The sequence below is a fragment of the Aspergillus terreus genome, genomic scaffold (assembly GCF_000149615.1).
Source record: "Aspergillus terreus NIH2624 scaffold_5 genomic scaffold, whole genome shotgun sequence".
In the NCBI taxonomy this organism is placed as follows: Eukaryota; Fungi; Ascomycota; class Eurotiomycetes; order Eurotiales; family Aspergillaceae; genus Aspergillus; species Aspergillus terreus.
This window is the reverse complement of record NT_165928.1, coordinates 1,481,319-1,502,641: the sequence shown is the minus strand read 5'-3', so window position 1 is coordinate 1,502,641 and position 21,323 is coordinate 1,481,319. Positions and strand designations below refer to the sequence as shown.

The window sequence follows — 21,323 nt, the reverse complement described above, 5'->3', positions numbered from 1 at the left end:
GCCTTCATTAGCCGTCATTGCCTGCTCACCGTCCGCTCAGCATGACGGACCAGCCGTCCGGCTGGCTCCCCCGCATCCTTTCATTTCCCCCCCACGGGAGTTTCCCTCCTTCCGGTCATTCTTGACTGACTAGTCTCTTCTCCACTCGGTGGCTTGCTCGATCTTCCTCCAAACACGGACGGACCCCTTTCACGCCTCGATCCATCCAGAGCTTGTTGGTTACACTACCGTTAGCCTCGTCGATTGCGTCCGTTGCTCGGATAATTACGATTGCATTGGATCAACTTCCTGGTCAGTCAGTGAATTTGGTCTTTTCCCCGCCCCCCTGGTCCCCCGGTCAGGCGCCAGCATGAGGTCAGGGAGACTTCACTACTAGTACTAGGGACTTATAAAAAGGACTATGCTTCGCTTCTCCACATTCTCCCGTCGCCTCCTCCCAGCCCGTCTCTCTCCTCGACACCTCTCCATTGTTTGTACGGTCTGTCTAGCGGTGACCCTCCTTCTGGGAATCAGAATGCATCTCTCTCGTTACCTCCCTGCTGCCGCCCTTTTGGGTGTGCCGGCTTTGGCTCAGCATCACGGTGCCGAAGACCCCTTCAAGGTCTATACCATCAGTGCGGATAATATCACCGCCAAGCTGATCCCCTACGGAGCCCGTCTCACCTCTCTCCTCGTCCCGGACCGCAATGGAGACGTCCAGGACATCGTCGTCGGCTTCGATGACCCCAAGCAATATCGCGCCAACGATCTGGGTGATCACAACTACTTTGGCCCCGTCGTCGGCCGCTATGGTGAGCTTCTTCCCTACACAACAACCAACTAATCGCAACAAATTAAGAAATAGAAAACTAACTAACCAACCCAGCCAACCGCATCAAAAACGGTACTTTCTCCGTCGATGGAAAAGAATATCACATCGCCAAGAACGAGAAAGGTGGCTATGACACCCTTCACGGAGGCAAGGTCGGCTACGACCAGCGCAACTGGACTGTCACCTCGCACACCAAGGATTCTGTCACCTTCACCCTCCTGGACCAGGGCTTGGAGGACTTCCCCGGCGACGTGATCACCCACGCCACCTTCAGCGTCGAGACCAAGGTTACCCCCGAGAACCCCGACGGTCTCCCGCAATTGACCAGCAAGCTGATCTCGCTGGCTCTCACCGAGGCTACTCCTATCATGCTCTCCAACCACATTTACTGGAACCTGAACGGCTTCAAGAAGGAGAACATCCTCGACGACGTCACTCTGCAGCTGCCCCTGTCCAAGCGCATCATCGGCACTGATTCGATCCTCATTCCCAACGGCGACCTCCTGGATGTGGACACCGCCTACAACGGCGCCGCCGACTTCACCTCTCCCAAGCTCGTCGGTCAGGATATCAAGGACGCCGATGGACTCTGCGGCGCCGGTTGCACTGGCTACGACAACTGCTTCATTGTCGACCGTCCCGCCTCGTACGCCTCCGCGAACTCCATCGTTCCCATCCTCCGTATGAGCTCCAAGGCCACTGGCATCAGCATGGAGGTGGCGACCAACCAGCAGGCTCTCCAGATCTACTCCTGCAACGGTCTGAAGGGCACCATCCCCGTCAAGGCATCTCAGCTCAAGCGCAACAAGGAGGAGGGCATTAAGGGCGCCGAGGTTATCAACAAGTACGGCTGCCTCGTCGTCGAGACCGAGGGCTGGATCGATGGTATCAACCAGCCCCAGTGGGGCCAGCTCCCGGATCAGATCTACTCTCCCAACACCGGTCCGGCCGTCAACTGGGCCACCTACCAGTTCGGCACGATATAAGTCCGGACGACCTTACTGAAGAGCTAATGCTTCTTAATCTATCGTAATCCCTTGAATGTTCTCGATGACATGTACATTTACTGCTGTGTAAATAGTCTAGTCTAACCAATCTCAAACGCATCGAGGACTCAAGTTCGAGGCATAATGTCTAACATTAGAATCTTTTGCTTTTATCGGGTATCGTATCTAACAGTCATTTGTATCAAGACCAGCCACAACAGACATGTCGTAAAGGAGGAGAAACAGAGAAACGACCAAGAACGTTCAACGCTTGATCAAGGCTGGCTAAATCGCAATCAACACTGTACAGTCCGGAGATCCGAGTTTTCCGTCTCCATCAACCCCATCCTGCTAAGGTCCAACTAGACCGATCCCCACCGGCGCGAAGTCCCGACCGACGATCAGGAACATGGCCATGCGACTCTAGATCCCGGCTAGCCCCAGCGAGGCCGTGTGTGAGATACTTCTCGCGCTCAATCTCCACCATACTCCGGATCTTGAGACTCGTCACGAGACTGGCGCCAGCCCAAGCTCCAAGGGACTCGACTTCACGTAGAACGCCATGGGTGTGCGGTTTTATATCCTTCTGCTTGTTCCGACGGAGCTTCTGCTCCACGGGGTCAATCTCTAGTTCGTCCTCTCCCTTCTCATTGGGAGTTTCAGAGGAGTCGGCGGGTGGGCTCCTGTCATCGCCGGATACAGATTCTTTGCTAAGACGCAACGCTTCCAGCTTCTGTCTTGCCTGGTCGATCACTTTGCCCCTGACAGGACTCCAGCCATAGCGCTCAACAAGCCCAGCGACTTCATTCAAGATTCGACGACGAATGCCGGGGATATGTGACCCACCCCCGACAAATATCACACGCGACATGCAAGTGCCACGGGCATCAGGGGGGAGATCCAACAGGGCGTTGTAGACCAACAACGGAAGAGGTATTTCCTCATCATCCAATTCGCACTCGGCGACCCCGTCAGCCAGGAGAACCTTTTCCACCGGTTCGGAGAATGTAGAGAAAGCAACATCAATGTAGTTAGAATTGTGCTTCGAGGGTGAAGGAATCGACACCGTCTTCTGCAGAAGCGGCGTGCCCTCCTCGTCCGTCAAGGCCTTGTGGTCAGCATTAGAATAAGGGCTGCACCATACGAATCGACTGACGACTTCTTCACAGAATTCAAAGTCCACAGATATTTGATCCGACTCCCCAGCATTGCTCGCAAGACGTGAGAGACGCCGCCCGGTCTCCTGTAGAAGCCACTTCATAGCTCGTGTACTCCGTTTGATAGAGATTTCTCGGTACTCGTAGACCCCAGTCACTACAGTCTCCGCCCATCCAATATCCACAACCAAGGCCGAGCGCACGCCCGCGGCAGTGGCCGCCATCGTAGCGCTGGGCAGGAGAGTAATGCTGGGGAACCGCCAGCGACCGAACAAGGTCGACAAAACCGCAGACAGCAACGGATGCGGCATGACTGACGGCAGGACCAGAGCCAGTCGTGAAGTGCCCGCGTCAGTCAGGAGGTATTTGTTATATGTCTCTCGGATCATCCGCTCGATCTTGTCCTCGACCAGTCCCAAATCGACGTCACGCAAGTCCATCTTCCACAATTCATATGCACCCGTCCATTCTTCGGGCTTGACTGGTGGAGGGGTCGTCTCATCTTGGTTTGAAGTGGTCCTCACCCAGCCCCTATAATCGCCCGCTCTCCTCGAGTCCTCTGGACCACATCCAACCACGCATACGGGCGCGCTGTCGCCTTCAAACCCGGCCCGAAGCCATCTGGAGCCAAACTCAAAAATGATTGCTTCCTCTTCACCACGGAATGAGCTCGTGGACGAGGTACTGGCGTAGGACGAATGATGCGAACGCAGCTGCTGTTGCGGAGTCGACGGTTGGCCGGACTGACTGTGCCGTAGACTCGTGGAAATACTCGGGGTCCCGGTGTGCGTCCGATTATCATCGGCAGCAGACATAGTCGAAACACTGGTCATCGCGTGGTCGTAGGTCGTGTGTCTCCCCCAATGCTGCTGTTGTTACGTTCGATTCGGAGCGCGGGGGATGCGGCGCCGAGGTGCTGGAAGCATGCTTTTGCTCGCGACGGAAGGTGTGGATCGAGTAGGAACTCAGTTCATCCTGGGTGATGCGACTCGCGCGAATGAATAGTCCGAGCTCCAAGGAAATTATTGAAGTAGAATTGGCAGATCCAATGCGCGTAGACACGGAAACAGCAGCAGCGATGGTGTTGGGGGGAGGCCGGATCTACGTCGGGCCGCGTTGTCCAGTTCACTCGGCATCATAATAAACAACATCGTCCACCATTCTCCAGTGCCCTCATACGCCCTTCTTGGACGGCGCAATTTTGGTCTTTTGATGTCTTTGCTGGGTCACTGGTAATTTTTGTCCCAATGGGGATTCCTGGGTAGGTTCATTTCTCCATAATATTCATCGTGTGACCGGCGAGGAGCAAAATATATATACCTTGCCTCCCGCTTCCGCGTTCTGACATCCAGCAGACTTATCAATGCAATCGGTTCAGGAGAACGCATTTCCCTGTCCAAATTGGCCATAACCCACCTGGAACGCACAGCAAGACCCATCCGGATTGCGGTTGACATTTCAATATGGCTCTTCCAGGTGCAAGCTGGCCGAGGCGGTCGGAACCCGGAATTACGGACGCTATTCTACCGATTGCTCAAGTTCCTCGCACTGCCCATCCATCCCCTGTTCGTGTATGACGGGCGGGAGAAGCCCCCTTTTAAAAGGGGCAAGGCGACAGGAGGCAGTTACGGAAATGCGCCCATCGTTCGCCTCTCCAAGATCCTGGTCGATCTGTTCAAGTTCCCCCGCCACAACGCTCCGGGGGAGGCGGAGGCTGAATGCGCGCGGCTTCAGCGTGCTGGCGTTGTCGATTGTGTTATGAGCAACGATGTGGATGCTTTGATGTTCGGCTCCACGCTGACCATCATGAACTTCTCCAAGGAAGGCGGAAGCGGCCCCGCAACGCACGTTACCTGCTATAACATGGGCAATTCCGATATCCCGTCTACCGTGTCAGTGGACCGGGCGGGGATGATCCTCTTTGCGATGCTAAGCGGGGGTGACTATCTCCCGTCTGGAGTGCCGAAATGCGGCAGCAAGCTTGCCGCAGAGATCGCCAGGGCGGGTTTTGGAGCGGACCTCATGGAAGCGGTCGATTGCGATGGTCCCGAGGTCGATGAGCGCTTGAGTGAGTGGAGGGAGAGACTTCAGTACGAACTGGAGGAAAACGAAAGCGGCTACTTCCAGACGAAGCATAAAGCGGTTAGGATCCCAGAAACGTTTCCTGATAAGGCGATCTTGTCTTACTACGCCAAGCCGGTTGTATCAACAGACAATGACATCGAGCATTTGCAACGTCGCTTGATGAATGCGTGGGATCAGGAAATCGATGTCATGGAGCTTAGACAATTCACCGCAGACGCGTTCGAATGGAACTATCGCTCTGGAGCCAGAAAAGTGATAAGGCTGTTGGCCGAGCCTCTTGTTTCCCACCGTCTACGGCTTCAAAGACGGCCTTTTGCTTTTCCCGATGGACCTATGTTATCGAACAACCCAACGCCCATGTTTCAGAAAGTCTACAAGAGCCGTACGGTCTATAGCACAGACGGTATGAGCGAGTTGCAACTTGATTACATTCCTATTGATATCGTTGGACTGGATTTACTCGCCGAGGAACCGAACCCGCCTATGCCTTCTCAGGAATCAACGGCCTCCGGAGATGAAGACGAGACGGACGCCGAAGAAGAGGTCGTTCCTACCACGCCAGCTAGAACACGAGTAACGAAACGATACGATCCTTATGAACCCAGCAAGATCTGGATTTTTGAGACGGTGGCCATGAGAGGTATTCCTGAAATTGTGGAAAAGTGGAAGAAGGAACAGGCAGAGAAGGCTTCTGCTGTTAATAAGCCCCGAAGTCGAAAGACTGGCCCACGCAAGAAGGGCCCCATCGACCCTGGAATGAAACGAGGAAGCATCTTGAAATATGGCACCCTGAGGAAAGAGTCATCCAATGTATCGCAATTCAAGAACGCGCAGCTATTCGAAGCAGCTGTCTCGGCGACACCTACGAAACACACCTCGTCGCAGTTGACGCCATACTCTCCACAGTATATGGCTAGCCTCGAGTCACCGGTGATCAATGATCTCAATGCAGGATTAACCTCCGCATGCAATATCGTTACACCACGCAGTGATATCAAACGACATCCGATGCTCAGTCAGTCGCGTGCATCCAGCAGACGGAGAGCTGTGGTTTTTGGGGACGGTGGAGTCGAAGCTGAAATCGTGGAGATGCCTTCCCCGTCTATTTTACGACAAGCCGCTAGCAGGCGTCTAGCTATGCATTCGGATGTGGAAGCAGGGACGGATTTTCTAGAGGTTCCTTCACCGTCTGTTTCGCGAAAAATCCGGATGAGCTATTCGAATGCTAGCTGCGCTACGGATGACGTGGACTTCACCAACCCGTCGCCTACACTCAAGAGGTCAAGCCGCCGAAACACAGCAAAGGCTCAAATGGATGATTTGCGGGACATCCTATCACCGATGAAGCTGAAGGATGGCGCAAGTCAGTTAGAAAGAGATCCCTCCCCTTCCCCTGTGGCACCTACCACGAAACGGAAATCACAACGGCTCGCGCGCAAAGCACATGCTGAGTCTAACACTATGGAGGAATCCGGAGAGACCAGTCCACCTCGAATCCAGGATCTCCTGGAAGCAGCTGCCCTGGATATGCGCTCGCTGCATAAACGTTGGAGTAAGAAGACGCCGCCGCCGACCATCGATCTTTGCGAAGAGAATACACCAATCGAAGAGGACATCAAAGAAGCGCCAAAGACCCCGGTCAAGAAGCCTGGCAGCCGCAAAACCAAGAGCCAGGAGACTTCCTCACATATGAGATCTGTCGTCGTAAACGACGGATACTGGACCACTGAGAGCACCCCAGAACCGGATCGCGAGCTGGACTCGAGAGAATCGGATACCGTCAACAGAGCAGTGGATGGCAGATCAGCGAGACGCGGTGGAAGGAAGAAGATCCCGCGCGTGAGCATCGTAGATCTGACCGAATCGTGATTACCACCGATTATCATTTTACAAGGAGTTTTGTGCTATTTTGATGGCTTTATTGAAGCCTACATCATTGTTATTGGGTTTGCGTTGGCGTTGGCGGATGCAATACAGTACATAGGATGAAACTTAGATGCGACAAGCGAGACTGGCTTAATTACATATCTCATTATTTAAGATACTACCTACAATCGAAGCATATACTGATGAAAGGTAAGTCGCTGAGGTAGGAGATGCAACATTGGGATGAACGCCTTTATCAAAAGCCCAGCCAACGTCTAACCGGTTCCTTCATCTATTCCAATGCCAAGTCACACGATAAGAACACTACCCGGGAGGTAACCTATAATGAATGACATGAGATCGAAGCAAGATAAGAATGAACGCCGTGATGATCCCGATCCTTAACCAAAAACCTTCAGAAAGCCCCAAAGACCGATTCCGCTCAGAACAGGAATAGTCAAGTTGTCATCCCAGCCAAAGAGATCCAGGAACTCGCTTCCGGCAGCGACAACGCCAGAGACCACACTCATGACTCCGAGGGCCAGCGGACCCGTGACGACGCCCGTCGAGCTGTCGGCGGGCCAACCGATGAGGTTCTTGACGCAAGCTGGGATCAGGTTCAGACGGCCAGTGAACATGAAGGAACCCTCAGGGTCATTGGGGAATGAGCCGATGTGGGGGACGAAGTAGCCCCAGAAGGCGGCGGCGGTGCAGACGCCGACGAGCCACGCGCTCAGGGTGCCGGCGAAGCTCTTTCCCTTGCGCAGGGAGAAGGTGTAGCGGCCATAGAGACGGCCAAAGGTGGAGGCGGCGGTGTCGCACCAGCTAAGGAGGAGCACGCCCATGACGCCGACGTCTTTGGGGAAGAAGCGCAGCACGGTATACGCGCCCAGTAGATACCAGATCACGCCGTTGTAGCCGGACACCTCGGTCTCGCGCATCAGCGCGCCGACGCAGCGGATGTACAGTTTGTTGACCGTCTCGGAGCGGTGGCGAATGATGTCTGTCGTCGCGATGGGGACGAGCGCCGTGAACAGCCACGGGGTGATCTGCAGCGGCTGGATGCCGCGGCTGTATAGATGAAGGGTGAGGAAGCCGATCGACACGTGAAGCAGCTTGCGGGGGATTTCGTGGCGGTGGATGAAGTTGCGGTATCGTGTGTGGAGGGGAATGAGGCCCATCGGGGAGGGGGATCGGGAGATATCTGGTATGATACCGTCGGGTATGGTGAGCGGAGACAGGAAGCCGTTGGATGCGGCGTGGCCGTTTGTCCTCGGCGTGAGATCTTCCTTGACGGGCATCTTGGGATTGGACCGCCGAGTCGACCTCCGAGACCGAACGGTAGGACTACGAGGCCGGGTGCGGGAGCGCTTTGAGGCCGGCTCATCTTTCAAATCCTCCGACACATCCCTTTGACGTTGTCGCCGGGCCGCAGATCGTGTTGTTGGCGCCGAATATTCGTCTGAAGGATCCGGGGAAGGAGAAATCACCCGAGGGGTCTTGGGGATCGCAGTTGGTGGTGACATGTGGACGGGCTGTCGTGTGACGAGAGGAGGGAGGACGGGAGATCGAATCAGACCGGATAGAGGGCGCTGCAACTGGGACGGATCAGGAGAGGCCAAAAAGGCGTGGAGCAGGAGCGAATCCCCTCCTAACGACTGAATGATGGGCGACTGGACAGTATCAAAGGCCGAGGGAGGTCGAGGCAGGGTGTTTGTTCATGAGGGAATGCGCATGCCGGACTGAGGTCAGAGGCCGATCAACTACCGACGACAGCCTCGATGAGGGTAAAAGGGATTGCAGATAGCCGGAGAACGGTGTATTTTGAAGGCGCTGAAGAAAAAGAAACGATCGTGAGAAATCGGCGCCGCTGGTGTAAATAAAATCGCTTCCGCCCAATCCGGCTCCGCATCACGTGCCTCACCGCCCGCGATATCTAATCTTTTTTTTTCTGATAAGCTTCATTTTTTCTTCCCTCGTTGCTCGTCTTTTGTTTGTTATTCCAGACCGTACGATGGCTCCCAAACCCCCGGCCGGTACCTCCTCGCGAGCATGGGAGGCAGTCTCCCCCTCGCTCTCCGAATGGGTGCTGGATGCCGTCGCTTCGTGGGGGTTTTCCAAAATGACTCCGGTTCAAGCCTCGGCGATTCCGCTGTTCATGGCGCATAAGGACGTGGTCGTCGAAGCTGTCACCGGAAGTGGAAAGACGCTTTCTTTCCTAGTTCCTGTGGTGGAAAAGCTGTTGCGACTGGAGGAACCCATCAAAAAACACCATATCGGTGCAATCATCATCTCTCCCACCAGGTACTAGTCGCCAGAGCCAAGTAGTACGCATTTGCGCTGACGCAGGAAACAGAGAACTCGCATCCCAGATTCACCAAGTGCTTCTATCCCTTCTCGCTTTCCATCCTCCTTCCGCCGCCGCAATCAAACCCCCAGGAGAAGACGATGCGCCGCGGGAGAAGTTCTCCGCCTCAACGCTGAAGGTCGTCCCGCAGCTTCTTCTCGGAGGATCGACAACTCCCGCCGAAGACTTGAGCTATTTCCTCAAACATTCTCCCAACGTGTTGATTTCTACCCCGGGACGTCTCCTGGAGCTCCTTTCCTCTCCGCACGTGCACTGTCCGCAGTCGTCGTTCGAGATGCTCGTCTTGGACGAGGCAGACCGACTGCTGGACCTCGGATTCAAAGAGACGCTACAAAACATTCTGCGAAGACTCCCCAAGCAAAGACGAACGGGACTCTTCAGCGCCAGTATCAGTGAGGCAGTCGATCAGATCGTCCGAGTGGGCCTGCGGAATCCCGTCAAGGTTCTGGTGAAAGTAAAGGGCACGTCCGGTGTGCAAGACAAGCGCACGCCGGCCAGTCTACAAATGACCTACCTCACGACGCCGCCCGCGCACAAGTTCCTTACACTACGACCCATCCTCACCTCTCTCCAACCGACGCCCCAAAAAACCATTTTCTTCGTTTCGACCTGCTCAGGCGTGGATTACCTCGCCGCCATCCTACCCTTGCTGCTGGGAGACGACTTCCAGCTGATCCCGCTGCACGGGAAACACCCAGCCAATGTCCGCCAGAAGAACTTCAACCGCTTCATCAACGCCCACACGCCCTCTATCCTCCTGACAACCGACGTTGCGTCCCGAGGACTGGACATCCCATCGGTCGACCTAGTCGTCCAGATCGATCCCCCCTCCGACCCCAAGACCTTTATTCACCGGTGCGGCCGCGCCGGACGAGCCGGCCGCCGGGGTGTCAGTGTCGTCCTGCTGCACCCCGGACGCGAAGAAGACTACGTGTCGTTCCTGGAAGTCCGCAAGACCCCCGTCACGCCCTTCCCCCACCCCATCTCCATCTCAGACTCCGACGCGTCGACGGCGACAGAGGCCGCGCGCAAAATCATCAAGCAAGACCGTGCTCTCCACGACCGAGGACAGAAGGCCTTTGTCAGCTGGCTCCGAAGCTACAGCAAACACCAGGCGAGCAGCATCTTCCGCGTCGCGGATCTCGATTGGGAGGCCCTCGGACATGCATGGGGGCTGCTGAAGCTGCCGAAGATGCCAGAGTTGCGGAACTTCACCGGAGACCGCACCCTGGGCGTCGATCTCGACTGGGAGAATTACGCATACAAGGATAAGCAGCGGGAAAAGCGCCGCAAGGAAGTCCTCCAGGAGAGTGCCGAGGCGGGCGCCCAGCAGACCTCAAACAAGCGACGAGCCAGTGAGAGCGTCGCCTGGAGCAACAAGGTCGACCAGAAGAACAAGAAGCAGAAGCGCCGCGAGCAGAAACATCTGCAACAGGAGAAGAGGCGGTGGGAGAAGATGACGGAGGAGGAGAAGCAAAAGGCACGCGAGACGCAGAAGATGCTTGAAGAGATCCGGCAGAAGAACGAGGAGGCACGTGCGCTGCGACGCGCAGAGAAAGCCGCCGGAAAGGCAGCTGATAACGATGGTGATGATGATGAATTTGAAGGGTTCGATTGAACCTAGACTCTATTTCACCTTCTGACTGTATTTATTATAGTATACCATACCCTATCCTGAATAGATATGACAACCAACGCAAACATATTAGTCCTAACCGTGCTGTATTCTCTAATCCTCCACCTTCAGCTTCGGCGCCACATTCAACCCATATACAGCCGTCATAGATACCTCTTTGTGGATGAATTCTTCCACCACCATCTTCCCTTTCGGCCCATCACCCCAAGAATCCTTCTTCGCGACAACAGGCGCAGCCGGCGGAGGGGTAGACGCCGACAACGCAGGGACTGCAGCCTCTGTAGACCGTCTTTGGTCCTCGACAGGCACACTTCTCGGGGGCAAAGACCGTTTAATCCCTACCCCCGGACCATACCGACTTCTCAGCAGATCCAGACCTCCATGTGAGGGCTCTGCCACCGTATAGGATGAAAACGTCGCTTTTCCAGCGGTTTTGTTCCCATTTCTGCCGAAACCTGGGCGTGACGAGACATGGGACCGCTTGTCCATGTTCTGAGACATAGACGGCAACTGTGGAGGATGCGGACGACCGCAGCATCGAACGCAGTATCGTTGTCCGACGCCGCGACAAAGGCGTTTCTTGCCACAGACCACGACCAGCGGGTTTGGATTGTTGTTTGGAGACGGCAGTTTTTTGCTCTTATCGCATGGCATGATGAGCTGGAGGAAAGCGCAGGTGCACGGAGGTTTGTTCGGTTGATAGTAGCACATTGTTTATCACGGAGTTGTTAGCCGGAGGACGTGGTTCAAAACAAACAAAAGTCGGACTGGCCTGCGGTCTAGGAAAGATTTGGTCCAGGTTATCATCCCAGGTCAAGCGTCAGACATGGGTTCCTATTATACCTTCTCAGACGATGCCATCCGTCGGTGTCTGGTTTTCTTGAGTTGTAAGACAGGCCAGTTGGTTTGCGATGCCCTCAAAGAGAATCCAAAACATGTCTCAGCTAAGCCGCTCTGGTAAAGGTTGGTGGATGTCGCTTGGACGGTTTCTAGCGAGGCCTAGAAGTCTCTACAGGTCCTGAGATGAAGTCGAATGCAGTCACATTGCCCAATAACAGACGCCTGGAATGCAAGACGAGATGCAATGATAATGCCAGGCTCATGCAAAAATTTAACAACAGAACAGAGTAGACTCGCCAGTCAAAACAATCCTCAATACCTTGACCGTAATCCGGATGATACAATAACGAGGCTGTGGGCCACCAACACACGACGGGTGCTCACTTTCCAGCAGACGACTCAACTCACAGAGGATTCAACCAACAAGAGGGTATCAACTCGCGATGGAGGATTCGACTCCGATGAAGGATCCCATACCCGAAGGAGGGCTCAACTCGCAAAGGAGGTATCAACTCCCGATAGAGGACTCCGGCTCTCGGTGGAAGACTCAACTCACGACGGAGGAGTCCACTCGCAAAGAAGGATCCATCCCATAGTGGCGGCGATCATCACAAGGCCACACAAAGAATGATCCAGGACCAGGTTCTGAACAAATGCAAAATCCCTCTCGCACCAAATCCAAGTCCTTGAAACCATAGAGGGCCAGACATGAATCCCACAGAAGAAAAGCAAAAGACAAAAAAGAAGAAAACAATGCAACCACCGCTTATGACTCAATCAATACACAGACACCACAACACCTTTCAGCTTTCATTCGTAACAAAATTCACATCAGGGTTCTGTTTTAAGCAGAGGCCTGCTCAAACTGCCTCAGTCCCTCGCAGAAGAGCTTGTAGCCCCCTTCAATCTCAGACTCCGTAATGATCTCGTTCACCAGTTCTAGAGTAGCGGGGCTGGTACCCAACCTCTCCGAAAGACTCTGTCTACCAGGCCAGGAAAGTTTGCTAAGATCACCAGAGGGGCAGTTCTCATAGAGCCACTGGGCGTCCCGAGCGTACTGATCATCGCCGAATTTTTCGACTGCTTCGACGGCTGGAGAAGGCTGAGAAGGCTGTACAGGTTGAGGAGGCTGTCCAATAACAGTTTCTGGGGTTGCTGTCAGAGGGCTCGAGTACCGGCTTGCCGTACGAAGACCGCTAGGAGTCTTAGGCTTGTATTTCTCCGCCTGGGAACGAGCCCTTTCGAGTGCCTCTTTGTTCGTGGCTGGGGTAGAGGGAGGAGGGGGTGGCACGCGAGGAGTCAGAGGAGCTGGCTGCAGGTGCTCAGGGACCCTATAAAATCATGATGATTAGATACGGATCCTAGGACAGAAAGAGAAAAGATGCGAAGACATACCTATCGCCCACCTCGACCTGGGTGGAAGAGATAGACGGAGTTTCCGACGGCGCAGGACTTGGAGCGGTAACGGCGGAAGGAGATGGCGCTCCACTTGACTCAGAATCGTCCGAGAAAGCATCGTAATCGAGCTGAAAAGTGCCTTGCGTATTGGGAATGAAACCCGGAGGGCGCGCCGTACGATCAGCAGGAGTTGGGGTGGTAGGAGCGGACGCAGGAGTGGAAGGAGATCCTTCGCCCATTCCAATAAAATGCCTGCCTTGGTACGGATCGGTGGCACGAGCACGCAGGCGCAGTTTCGAAGGAGTATCTTCAGGGCTTGCATCAAAACGGACCTTCTTGGAAGGGTGTCGCTCGGAGCGGAGAGCACTGCGAACAGCCTTTTGAGCGAGAGAGAGTTTGTTGGGAGATTCGGCTTCGTTCTGCTGGGATGGCTTGTTGGACTCCTCGTCGCTGTCGGAACTGTAGCAGAAGTAATCCAAGTCCATTCCATAACTGGATCCCTTTGGATTGGGGATGACATCGGGCGAAGGGGCACGCTTGCGCTTCTTCTGAGCGGTGTCGCTAGTCGTTGGGGCTCGGGATTCACGTTCGCTGGAAGGTTCATCACCCGCCACGGTCGATTCCTGGATCTTTGGCTCTTCTGTGGCCTGTTTCTGAGGTCGCTGAGACTCAGGTTCTGAGGAAGGCTTCGGCGCCGGCTTAGTCTTCGGAATGTCTCCCAGGTAAAGAGATCGATCGATTGGTGCGGGGAAAAGGGAGTAAGACATATTGCGAGCGCGCTTTTTGGGAGGCTCTTCCGCGAGATGACTCTCACTGACACGACGAGGTTGGGTTTCTCTTTGAGAGGTGGCCATGTCCGTCTCAAGGGGTTGCGTGCGGTTGATGCGTTCCGACGAAGGTTGCGGAGCGGCTGCAACAGATTAAAACCTGGCACAACGTCACAGAAGGCGATTGAGGGCTTACCAGAGCTTTCGGCAGTTCTAGGAGACCGACCGAACGGAAGGAATCGCGAGATGGAGAGAGAGCGAGGGACCGAACTCAACAAGCCACGAATGTTCCATCCCCTGCGAGATGAGTCTGGGGTGGACGGTTCCTGCTGCGCAGAGGGTTCAGATTGAGAGGTCTGATGGTTTTCCTGGTTCCGCTCAACGGTAAAATCGAAGGTCGTTTCAGGTGGCTCTGGGAAGGGGCTTGGTGAGGCTGACTCCGAGGCTCGACGATCCGCTTCCGTCTGTGCAATAAGTTGGGGAATGCGAAAGACCGTTCTGTGGATGCGGCCTTGGCTCTCAATCGTACGTCGGCGTAACCTCTCCGAGTATGGCGCTGCATTTGTCGAGAGCCGGCGGGACAACGGGGTTAGACGGCGAGCGAAAGGAGTGCTTCCAGGGGGGCCCAGGTTGCGGCGCTTGTTGGCGATGGGCGTTTCGGGGGCACGTTCGTCGCCTGTCTCAGAACGAGACCGTTTTCTGTTAACTTTAGAAGAGGTCAGCGGCTTGGTCTTCTTTGTCTTTTCCTTCCCCTTTGTTTTCTTGGGCGGGGCGGGGGAAACGGCGCTGGGGACCTGCGCCGGCCCATGGGCTGGGGCTTGGGGGTCAACCATCGGGACTGGGGAGGGAGCAGGCAGGGGTGCCGGCGTGCAGGCAGAGCCCTCCTGCTCCACACCAGCACTTGAGCCGGGGACGGGACTCGTCTCTGGCTCCTCGGGCTCTTCGGGGATGGGAGAGAGTCGTGTCCGGCCCCCTCTTGGCCAGAAACCCGGGGCTGGAGTCGACGGCCGATGGAATAGCTCGCCGGGTTCTGCCTCAGCTGGGTGGGATGGAAGGCCCGCGATCAATTCGGGCGCTTCCGCCAACGCCTCTGACACCAACGGCCCTTCCACGATCGACTGCCTTCCAAGGTAATAAGCAGCCTGGCGCTCGTCGTCAAAAATCGACGACGGGCCACTCGGAATAGGGCCTCCGAAGATCGTGGAAGGGCTCTGTTGATCCTCCACCGCCGGCTTGGGAGGGTATAAGTCCTGCCAGGCCCCGTAAGGGAACTGGGGAGGCGCATCGTTATAGATGGATGCCAGGCGGTGGGGATCAACAGAGGCGTCTGAAACGGCAGCAGAAACATCAGTGGTCTGCGACGCACCGGTTTCGTTGGCTGATTGCTGCGTTTCAGATCGCCACGTTGGTGTAGCAGGCGACTCCGTTGAAGAAACAACCGCAGGGACGCAAGTAAGGGACAACTTGCTAAATCTCTTCGCCAAATCCTCCAGTTCATCCACTGCGGCTGACTCTTCAACGGAGACCACGACGGTAGCCGAGCAGCTCGACTCCGTAGAAACGACGCGAGCGGGGGTGTTCGCTGGCTCAGACTCCGTCGTGGTTGGTCCCACCTCAGCAAGCTCAGAGGTGCTCGGGTCTTCCCCAGTGGGTACGTCGGGCTGGGCGGCGTTCTGGAGCGCCAGCGCCTCTGAGACCTGGGCGATGAGATCGTCGTCGACCTCGCCCTCGAGGGCGAAGGACGAGTCGACGGACGGGGTCTTCGACCTCTCAGAGAGAGGCGACCCGATATCGCTGATGTTTTCGAGGTACTCCAGCCACGACGTCCCGATGGTTGACCTTGGGGATGGTGCTTGGGGGAAAGGGGGTTGTTGGGCTTGTTCTCCGCCCTGGGTTACGGCGGGGGGTACGGCGAGGGTAATGGCCTTCTTGGGGACCTTAGCGGAGGGGGTGGAAGACTCACGCTCGGAATTATTGGGCTCTGATAAGCCAGGTTTGGGAGCGGGCGCGGGTTCGGAATCTTTGGAGCTGTCGTGAGCTTGGTCGATGGATTCTGGGTCGTTGGGGGGGGTGTTCTCGTCGGCGGCATCGTTATGAGTCGCTGGAGCTTCATCGCCAGGGGTGGTCTGGGTGGTCTTGCGAGTTGTCTTGCGCGTCGTGCGCGTCGTGCCTTTGCGAGTCTGAGTCTTGGTGGTAGTAGTGGTGGTCTTTTTCGGGGCGGGTTTCTTGGCCGCGCGCTGATTCTTCGACCGAGTGGTCGTTTGAGATGTAGACGGCTCAGTGGTCGACTGAGATGCAGTTCTGGTGGATCGCGTACGACGAGTCGCTCTTTCGCTGTCGAGAGAGACGAAGCCGCCAGGCGACGCCTGTTGCGAACGAGTCCTCATGTTGGGAGGATTGTTATGAAGAGATGGGTGGAGCTTAGCTGGCGTTTGGAGAGAGATGAGAGAGACTAAGTAGGATTGCTTCCGAAAAGCTTGGAATGTAGAAGATGGCGATTTTATGAGAGATGGAGAGAGATCTGTGGTGTGGAGGCTTTGGGGCAGAGAGAGATGTAGTTGTGGGAGGAAGTAAGAAAGAGGAAGGAAAGAGGGAAGGGAAAGAGGTGAGAAGAGGGAGGACGTTCTGTTATTGTTGTGGTGGCGGGGGGCTCGACGCGTCACCTGCGATGGTCGACATTCACTGAAGAAGGACTTACCTGGAGTGAATGAAGCGAAGCAGGAGAAGTGAAGCGCATGAATGAGCAAGTTGTGGTGGAGGAGGAAATGAAGAAGTCGGGGAAACTTTGGGAATTTCGAATTTCGCGGTGACGTCCGGCAGAACTCGGCAGGCGGTGAGGGGCAGGTGAACTGTTCGCCCCTTCAGTGGTCAGCACTCTTACACGACAACGCATAGATTGAGGTGCATCGAAAGAAAGGATGCCGAGGATGAGATGGACAGAACATGTAACAGTGTAATGACTATATTTATACAGATTTATACAAGCTAGATAACCCCCTTTCGTCAGACAAACCGAGATGCAGATGACCGCAAGAAAGGGCTTTCCAATGCCATAAAGTACACGCCAATGTTCCGTACAGTGGGAAATGAAATGAGCAGGAAGAAAAGGGTTGGGAAAAAAGAAACAAGCGCCAGCAATTCATTACATGCTAATCTCTCCCTTCCATGCGGCATCCGACAGTCCCAGGGTCTCAACCAGATACTGCCATCTGGGTCCACCCCTCTCCTTCTTGCGCAAGTACCGGAGTAGCTTCTGTCGCTTGTGAACCAGGAGTCTCAAATTGCGCTTGTTGTGCTTATCCTTGTTGGTGGTCTGCAGGTGCCGAGACAGATTGAGAATTTTGGCGGTCAGGATAGCAACCTGCACTTCCGGAGAGCCAGTATCCGGTCCCACGCGAGGGGTTTTGTCGGGGTGTACAGTTGCCGACTGGTGCGACACCGCGCTGGGTTTCGGCTGAAGGTGCTTATCGGTATTGTGTCGCCCGAATTTCTCAATGCATTGCTGGATGCGGAGGCGCATCTGATCTTGCGTGTTTCCGTTGTTGATGTTTACAATCCGGTTGATTGCTTCCTGTGCATTTCGATGTTCCTGGAGGTGTCTCTCGGCAGCCTCCTTCTCTAGCTGAGGGTCGGCAGTGTCCCGATCCGGGTTTTCCAGCGGGGAGGTCAGGTTCTTGGAGTAGTTCAAAGCCTCCTGGAGTCCGTCGGGAGTAACGGAATAGTTGAACTTGGCGTCCGTAGTCGCAGCCTGGGGACCAGGCTGGGTGGCCTTGAGTTCCTGAATGAAAGGTGTCGGGTCACTTTCTACCGGGTCTCCCAAGGAGCCTTCGCGTTCTTCGGCGAGTGCCTGTTGACGGGACAGATTGGCAGCCTTGCGCTGACGGGACTGCGCCGTCAGGAAGGGATCATGTCTGCGACGCTCGCGCGCTTCAGCAGAACCGGCGCGGATGGTAGTTTTAGAGGGGTTCAGGGAGAGGGCGGCGAGGGGGCTTTGGATGTAGGAAGAGCCTGTAGGTTGGAATGAGTAAGTAACAGGCAGATAGGAGTGGGTGCTTGTGGGGGAATCATGGGAATCGCATACCAGTAAAAGCCTTCAAGGAAGGCCGAAGAAGAAAGCGCGGAGACATAGTGGTGGAAGTCGTAGAAGACGTCCAATGGATTGAGCGACAGACAACCACGATCACCGCGAGCAACTTTGAAGCATCTCCGAAATCTCAACGCCATATGCGCTAGTCCTATTTTAGGAGGAATGCATCACGTGTATATTCTCCGATCAATCGGGCGGTGTCGGAGGCGGAAGGCCAACCCTAGCCCTAAGATTCACACACGGCAAGCGAAAATCTCCATCCATCATCGCGACGGCTTCAAGTTCCCTCTCCGCGTGCATCCTCGACCTCACCACCTCCCGCGACAAGCGCCAGTCGATTGATATCTTCAATTCGCTCTTCTCTACCATATCAATCGCCCACCATGGCCCCCTCTCAGCTTCCCCCGATGTTCAACCCCACCCCCCAGGACATTGAGATGCTCCTGGCTGCTCAGTGCCACCTGGGTTCCAAGAACCTCCAGGTGCACATGGAGCCTTACCTCTGGAAGACCCGTCCCGACGGTGTCAATGTCATCAACATTGGCAAGACCTGGTACGTTTGTGTTGGATTGGTTGTTCCCGAAAGCGCGGTCGTGTGCCCGCAATCTGGCTCGCCAATTTGCGATTTTCGCGCGGAAATTCTAACTTGGATTGTCGTATAGGGAGAAGATCCTCCTGGCTGCCCGTATCATTGCCGCCATTGACAACCCCGCCGACATCTGTGTCATCTCCGCTCGTCCCTACGGTCAGCGTGCTGTCCTGAAGTTCGCTTCCCACACCGGTGCCACCGCCATTGCCGGCCGTTTCACCCCCGGTAACTTCACCAACTACATCACCCGCTCTTTCAAGGAGCCCCGTCTCATCATCGTGACCGACCCCCGCACCGACGCCCAGGCCATCAAGGAGGCCAGCTACGTCAACATCCCCGTCATCGCTCTGTGCGACACTGACTCCCCCACCGACTTCGTTGACGTTGCCATCCCCACCAACAACAAGGGTCGTCACTCCATCGGTCTGGTCTGGTGGCTCCTTGCCCGTGAGGTCCTCCGTCTCCGCGGTACCCTCGCTTCCCGCGAGGCCGAGTGGGACGTCGTTGTCGACCTCTACTTCTACCGTGACCCTGAGGCCGAGGAGAACAAGGAGATCGCCGAGGAGGCCAAGGTCCCCGGTGCTGATGAGATCGGCGCTGGTGCCGTCGAGTCCGGCTTCGCTGGTGAGAACTGGGAGACCCAGGCTCCTGGTGCCGGTGTCCCTGGCACTGCTTTCGCTGCTGCTAGCGCTGCTGGCGCTACCAGCTGGGAGGCTGATGGCGCTGACTGGGCTGCCAGCTCTGCTGCTGCCCCTGCCGAGAGCTGGGCTGCTGAGGCCCAGGGTGCCGAGGGTGCCAAGTGGTAAATTGCCACTCAAAAGGATCGCGACGAGGACAGCCGTTGATCGGGAACATGCATCTTTTTTTCGCACGAATGGCGCTCGGGGAGGACTGACATCTTTTGAACCTTATGGCTGACGACTTGATGTCCGAAAACCTCTTCCGCTGAAGGAGATTATTCCCCTGACATGTCTATCCTAGTCTTTCCACAAACTATTCAAAAAGAGAACGAAGAAAAAAAGAGCAAACGGGAACCCATCACTTCAAATCCTTTTTTTCTTCCGCCCTTTTCCTTTTGGTATGCTACAGCGAAGTCTCCTGTTTCCTTTCCAACCGGTTCTTACGTGGTGCATCGGGGAGGAATTGCGTTGTTAAAAATTGACCTGGCACTTATGAGGGAAAGATATCCAGTTGTTCTTCTATCTCGGTGAGCTTCTGGGGGAAAGCCCTGTGCTGTCAATTTCACAAGGTGGACTTAATCGTTGCCTTGGTTTCTCCCTGTATGTTTAGTCGTAAATGAAAAGTGATGCTAGCTACCATCCGTGTTCGTGTGTAGTAGGAGCCGTAACGCATTCGTAGACAGTGTTCAGATCGAGCAATTTTCCAATATCGTTAAAGGGTATCATAAAGCAATCACATAACCACACATCCTCCCTTGGTCTGACCCCCAGCTTCAGTGGTGGTCATACCCGCAAGTCTCGCCAGATCCTCGAACGTTTCCGCCATCAGTTCGCCTGTGACCGCAGAACACTCCGCATAACGATCACAGCGCAGCTCTTGCGCCATTCGGTAGGTCTACTCAGAGTCAGCCCATCTCTCATTTCGGGATTGTACTACAGATCGTAGGGGTATCGCATACTTCCTGGGGATAGATGATGCCCTCGCCTTCCACGCGAAGGTCCCGTTTGAGTCCCACCATCATGACGGGGATACGCTCCCCATCGCCGTGCTGGAAGTATCGAATGATATCATTTCGCCACTGTGACAGTTAGCACGAGTCCCATAGGTCATCAAAGACGATGTAATCGGCTGACTTACCCCTTTCAATCCGGCTAGGGTATCTCGATTTGAGATATCGAATGCCAGAAGCACGATGTCTGGCTGGAGCGTAGACCAGTGCTGATTTGGGCAGGCCGTGTCGTAGATTTCCAGAGTGAAGGATTTCTTTGAAAAGTGGATATCATAGAGAAAGGGCTGGTCAGTGTCGCGAAGCAGTTCGAGGCTAGCATTAGAGCTGTCGGTGACCTGTCCACGTCGTCGAGGGTTGTTTTTCAGGCTTCTAGGGGATGTTAGGTCTCACGACGGAAGGTTCGGCAGCATACTGATTCTCAGCTGCATGATCATATTGCTACTCACGATAGGAAGGTTGTTTTCCCACACCCTGGGTCTCCTACTAGGAGGACTGTGACTGTGGTCTCGCCGCCTGGAGGGGCTGCTGGGTGGGCCATTGGGTACTTTGTACTTTAGATTCGATTTCCAGACTAAGGTCCCTATAACCAAAAGAGGCGATATCGATAGATGATGCAGTATATCATGGAAGATTGTTTGGCGTTGTGAGAAGACAATGCAATTGAAGATGAGGCGGATAAGAGGCGAGGTTCGATATATAAAAAGCAAATGTCATGGCATCAACCTACTACCTGACACACAATACATCCAATATACCACCGCAGAAAGCATTATTCCAGAGTATATCATATATACCCACCTCGATAAGACCACTCAATATAAATTACTCTTAATCATCCTCAAAAGCACTCTACAGCATGCCCTATGTCGAATATCCAGCCCGAAAAGAAGGCGTAACAATACAATACATAGGCGGTACCGCGGGGAGACCCATCAAACCCATCTCCAATTTTTCCCACCAGCAACCACTTTTCCTTCAAGGACAACTCAACTGACCCTCCGTCTCCAAGACCAGGGGATGTGGAGAATCAATCCCAGACTTTG

General features: G+C 54.9%; 9 protein-coding genes across 9 annotated transcripts; 4 read left to right on the top strand and 5 right to left on the bottom strand.

Annotated features, from left to right (window-relative positions):
• Positions 1-514: 514 nt before the first annotated feature.
• On the top strand, positions 515-1,797 carry ATEG_04085 (aldose epimerase family protein; the record flags this gene model as incomplete). The annotated part of the gene is made up of 2 exons (XM_001213263.1): positions 515-791; positions 866-1,797. The coding sequence occupies 2 exons, from the start codon at positions 515-517 to the stop codon at positions 1,795-1,797; spliced, it is 1,209 nt and encodes a 402-aa protein (XP_001213263.1).
• Positions 1,798-2,345: 548 nt separating this feature from the next.
• On the bottom strand, positions 2,346-3,394 carry ATEG_04084 (putative actin-related protein RO7; the record flags this gene model as incomplete). The annotated part of the gene is made up of 2 exons (XM_001213262.1): positions 2,346-2,404; positions 2,644-3,394. The coding sequence occupies 2 exons, from the start codon at positions 3,392-3,394 to the stop codon at positions 2,346-2,348; spliced, it is 810 nt and encodes a 269-aa protein (XP_001213262.1).
• An 807-nt stretch (positions 3,395-4,201) lies between these two features.
• On the top strand, positions 4,202-6,908 carry ATEG_04083 (crossover junction endodeoxyribonuclease; the record flags this gene model as incomplete). The annotated part of the gene is made up of 2 exons (XM_001213261.1): positions 4,202-4,215; positions 4,310-6,908. 2 exons carry the CDS (start codon positions 4,202-4,204, stop codon positions 6,906-6,908), a joined length of 2,613 nt encoding a protein of 870 aa, XP_001213261.1.
• Positions 6,909-7,306: 398 nt separating this feature from the next.
• On the bottom strand, positions 7,307-8,206 carry ATEG_04082 (uncharacterized protein; the record flags this gene model as incomplete). The annotated part of the gene is made up of 1 exon (XM_001213260.1): positions 7,307-8,206. The coding sequence occupies one exon, from the start codon at positions 8,204-8,206 to the stop codon at positions 7,307-7,309; it is 900 nt and encodes a 299-aa protein (XP_001213260.1).
• A 713-nt stretch (positions 8,207-8,919) lies between these two features.
• Positions 8,920-10,891, top strand: spb4 (ATP-dependent RNA helicase SPB4; the record flags this gene model as incomplete). Its single annotated transcript, XM_001213259.1, has 2 exons — positions 8,920-9,209; positions 9,262-10,891. The coding sequence occupies 2 exons, from the start codon at positions 8,920-8,922 to the stop codon at positions 10,889-10,891; spliced, it is 1,920 nt and encodes a 639-aa protein (XP_001213259.1).
• Positions 10,892-12,593: 1,702 nt separating this feature from the next.
• Positions 12,594-16,301, bottom strand: ATEG_04080 (uncharacterized protein; the record flags this gene model as incomplete). The annotated part of the gene is made up of 3 exons (XM_001213258.1): positions 12,594-13,080; positions 13,145-14,057; positions 14,111-16,301. 3 exons carry the CDS (start codon positions 16,299-16,301, stop codon positions 12,594-12,596), a joined length of 3,591 nt encoding a protein of 1,196 aa, XP_001213258.1.
• Positions 16,302-17,056: 755 nt separating this feature from the next.
• Positions 17,057-17,434, bottom strand: ATEG_04079 (mitochondrial 37S ribosomal uS15m domain-containing protein; the record flags this gene model as incomplete). Its single annotated transcript, XM_001213257.1, has 1 exon — positions 17,057-17,434. The coding sequence occupies one exon, from the start codon at positions 17,432-17,434 to the stop codon at positions 17,057-17,059; it is 378 nt and encodes a 125-aa protein (XP_001213257.1).
• Positions 17,435-18,384: 950 nt separating this feature from the next.
• On the top strand, positions 18,385-19,396 carry rps0 (40S ribosomal protein uS2; the record flags this gene model as incomplete). The annotated part of the gene is made up of 2 exons (XM_001213256.1): positions 18,385-18,554; positions 18,664-19,396. 2 exons carry the CDS (start codon positions 18,385-18,387, stop codon positions 19,394-19,396), a joined length of 903 nt encoding a protein of 300 aa, XP_001213256.1.
• A 449-nt stretch (positions 19,397-19,845) lies between these two features.
• On the bottom strand, positions 19,846-20,818 carry ATEG_04077 (putative Rho-like small GTPase; the record flags this gene model as incomplete). The annotated part of the gene is made up of 5 exons (XM_001213255.1): positions 19,846-19,868; positions 20,060-20,165; positions 20,230-20,349; positions 20,409-20,649; positions 20,727-20,818. The coding sequence occupies 5 exons, from the start codon at positions 20,816-20,818 to the stop codon at positions 19,846-19,848; spliced, it is 582 nt and encodes a 193-aa protein (XP_001213255.1).
• Positions 20,819-21,323: the final 505 nt, after the last annotated feature.